This window comes from Panicum hallii, chromosome 8, assembly GCF_002211085.1.
Source record: "Panicum hallii strain FIL2 chromosome 8, PHallii_v3.1, whole genome shotgun sequence".
In the NCBI taxonomy this organism is placed as follows: domain Eukaryota; kingdom Viridiplantae; phylum Streptophyta; class Magnoliopsida; order Poales; family Poaceae; genus Panicum; species Panicum hallii.
The window spans coordinates 38,188,430-38,191,853 of NC_038049.1; the positions used below are offsets into that span (position 1 = coordinate 38,188,430).

The 3,424-nt window shown below is 63.8% G+C and overlaps 1 protein-coding gene across 1 annotated transcript; it reads right to left on the reverse strand.

The window, feature by feature from the left end:
* Positions 1-1,058: 1,058 nt before the first annotated feature.
* Positions 1,059-2,506, reverse strand: LOC112903776 (fibrous sheath CABYR-binding protein-like). Its single transcript, XM_025972984.1, has 3 exons — positions 2,283-2,506; positions 1,800-2,184; positions 1,059-1,550 (listed from the first exon to the last, which is right to left on the reverse strand). Exons 1-3 carry the CDS (start codon positions 2,504-2,506, stop codon positions 1,059-1,061), a joined length of 1,101 nt encoding a protein of 366 aa, XP_025828769.1.
* Between the last annotated feature and the right edge of the window lie 918 nt (positions 2,507-3,424).

The window sequence follows — 3,424 nt, forward strand, 5'->3', positions numbered from 1 at the left end:
GCGGTGGAGGCACGCCCTCATAAACCCGGCCCCTGGCGTACATCGCACAACTCTTCTGTACCAATTCGTTAAGGAAAAATTTGTTTCTCAAATATGTCCCTGAAGTCTATGAAGTTCTGTTTTTTTCCTTGCTTCTTGATTACGCTAACCCCCACATGTTTTTTCATGTTTGTGTCGCATCGAAGGTCCTACCCTAGTTGCTACACTACGTCTCTGCCTGGGACCCCTGTCTCGCGGAAGAAAAGGAACCGGACACCTGGGAACTGGCTTCAGGGAGACGTGCTCGTTCTTTGCCAGGGTCCAGGGCCGTGTAGCCGCTTAGCCTGGTTCCGAACCCTAAGCCTACACGCCCTGCCCCCCTAGGACGAGTACCGTTGCACCTCGAACAATGGACCCGGGGGCCGGGACCCCTTAGATTCCCGAACTGTGGCCTCGGTGCTCTGACTTGTTATGCAACTCAGTAGGCCTTCGTTGGCCGGACCGAGACTTCGTGGGGACGTCTACTAATCGTCGATCTAAGTTACGTGCAGGACTTCAGTTTTATGGCAGCTCGTCCCGACCTATCGCGACTACCTTCCAGAGGGCCACGGGACCTCGGTGTACTCAGGAACACTTTACAGATCAACAACCAGGAAACAGATAAGTTTTTCACAAAAAGTAGACGCACGAAATATTTAATGCATTACTGATAATATGCACATCTTTACAAAGTTATTTTACAATAACAAAAGTTATATTACATAAGAAACAACAAAAAACTTCTAGGGCTATTGATCTGGAGTCCCAGAGGCACCCCCGCTCTGGGTAGGTTCCGGGCGACGTCGGGCGCGTGCTGCGACCATGTCGGCCGCCTCTTGGACTCCTTCCCGTGCGGCAGCTGCCGTTGCCTGGAGGGGTCCGACCAGGACAGGAGTCAGGGGGATGGCCGGATTGTGGCTCCGGAAGCTGGTGAGGATGTACTCCGCCATCCCCCGGGCAACTACACGCCCCTCTGTCTCCAGGAGGTCCTGGATGCCGGTCTCCACGTCCCGCAACCGCTTGGCGGTGGAGTCCAGGACCTAGAGGGCAGCGCCAAGTGGAGAAGAGGCCCCCGATACCCGGATAGGGTTGGGTCCCAGCGCTTCTAGCACAGGGTTCACCGCGCCGACCCAACTTGTGATCCGGTCGACGCTGGCGCTCCACTCCGCCAGGAGCTCCTCCACCTTGGCCTCCCTCTCCCGGAGGGCCACTTCCCACTCCTGGAGCCTCTGTGTCCTGGCTGCCAGCTCCTCCTCTATGGCCTTTCCCCGCTCCTGGAGTTCTTGGAGCCGGGCCGCCACCTCTGCTTCGCGGGATGCCGCCAGCTCCGCGAGGAAGGCCTCGTGCGCGTCGGCCACTGCCGCCGCCTTCTTGGCCTGGTTGGCCAGCTCCAGGGCGGCCTGCTCCTTCTCGGACGCCGCCAGCATCTTTTCCTCCGCCGCGATCTGCCGCTCAAGGGCTACCACTTCCCGCCGTGTGGCCGCCTTCTCCTGCTGGAGCGCTGCCACCTCCCGGTTGCGTGCCTCCTGCAGCTGCTCTCGCGGTAGCTCGCGCTCTAGTACGAGCTTGGTGCGCTCTTCGGCATGGCGGGCGGTGGCGGACTTGATGCGGTCCCCCAGGCGGCGCTCCCAGTCGGAGAGCTAGAAGTGCTCCGCATCCAGCTTCTCCCACTCTCGGCAAATGCCAGCCTCCAGCTCCTCCTGAGCCTGCTGGCATTTGGCAAGGAGCCGGGGGAGGGGGACCTCCGCTGTGCTCGGGAGGAGGGGCCTTCCCAGCACCACCTCCGGTTCTTCCTCCTCCGCTGGTGGGACGGCGGCGCTGGTAACCTCAGCTGCCTCCGGTGCCGCTGTCCCCGCCGCCTCCGCTGCCTCTGGCGCTACAGCCTCTACCGCGGCAGCGGCCCTCTCTGCTGCTGGCTCAGCTGGAGAGGGCCCGACCTCGGCGCCCGGCGCGGCTGCAGGCGCCTCGATCGCCGCTGCGGGCCTGGCGTCCTCCTCTTGGCGGGCGGCTTCGGGTCGTGGCGGTGTGGTGGCCTCTGGCTCCGGACCCCTAGGTCCGGTGGCTTCTGGAGCTGTCTCGGACGGGGGCCCTTCTGGAGCCGACGCCGAAGATTCCGGCGCTGGCTGGGGGCCGGATCCCCCGAGTGGTGCCTCTGCAGATTGGGGCCTGCCGTATCACTAATGTGGTTAAGGCCCAGAAGTTAAGAGGGATAACGAAGAACTCCAAGAAGACTACTTACTTGAAGTCGTACCACTCCCATCTACCCCGAGCGGCTGGGGGGACTTTCCTCCCTGCCGAGGACCCCCCGGACCTTTGGCGGGTGTCCCCGGCCGCCGGTGCTTCTGGCGGCGGTGGTGGGGTCTGCGGCCTGGGCTCGGTTGGTGGTGGTGGCGTCGTCGGACACCATGTCAGCGGCGGTGGTGGAGGAGCCTGCTGCCTCGGAGGAGGCTGTCGTGCCTCCTCCGGTCTCCTCTCCGGCTGTTAGCATTGTGGCGGAGGAGGTGGAGCTCCGCTTCGCTCCTCCGCCCCCGCCGTCTTCTGTCGCTTGGGCGCCGGCTCCCCGACCAAGGAGCCGTCGCCACGCTGGAGCCTTCGGGACTTGCTCCCTTCGGCTCGACAGCTCTGTGCGGGCGCCGCCCCTGGGCCTCGTCGCCCCTTTGGGCCGGGGCAGCACCAGCATTGCCCTCGTGCCGGTGCTCCGGCACCGGCGCCTTCTCTTTTCCTTTCCCGGCGGGAGCCAAACCTCCAGGTCCGGGCTCCCCGGGACCTCCGCTGGCACGTTGCTGGCGGTCCGGTGTGGTACCGGGGATATGGAGCCCGCGGTTGGGGTCGCCTCCCAGCTGCCGGACCGCCAGGCCGCCCTCGTCCAGGGTCGGCATTGCCGCCAGGATTGATGACCGGAGCGCCTGGTCCTCGCACAGGGCCTTGACCCCGCTCGGGAGGACCAGGGACTCTGGGCTGAACACCTCGCCGGTCATCGCCCGGAGCGCTGATTCTAGCTCCACCCTAGTGAAGTCGGCGCCGGGCCCGCGCGTGATCCTGCAGCAGTCATTTAGCCCTGTGTACATGTAGGCCATCCGGGACCGCTGCTGCAGGGGGGCGATGCGCCGCTTCAAGAAGTCGCCTAGCACCATCATGGATGTCAGGCCGCTCCGTTGGAGATTCTTGACCTGATCAAGCACCGGGCCAAGCTCCTTCGGGATCGTTGGCTTGGCCTTCCAGGTGCTCCGGTCGCTCTCGGGGGTGTTCGTTGGCAGCTCCAGGCGGTCATGGGGGTCAGCAATCGCAATGACCCAGCCTTCGCGCTAGTCCTCCCACTTAGAGCTGGAGAAGGCGGCGATGTAGGAGTTCGCCATCCTGTGCCGGAGCTGGAAGTAGTAAGCGCCGATCTCGCGCTTGCTCTTCC

Excerpts from the sequence above, each read along its gene's own strand:
- LOC112903776 (XM_025972984.1), bottom strand. The coding sequence starts at position 2,506 with ATGCTAACAGCCGGAGAGGAGACCGGAGGAGGCACGACAGCCTCCTCC. Across the intron at positions 2,185-2,282 it reads AGTCCCCCCAGCCGCTCGGG|GCCCCAATCTGCAGAGGCAC; the intron begins GTAGATGGGAGT and ends GTGATACGGCAG. Across the intron at positions 1,551-1,799 it reads CGGAGGAGGAAGAACCGGAG|CTGCAGGAGGCACGCAACCG; the intron begins GTGGTGCTGGGA and ends CCGCGAGAGCAG.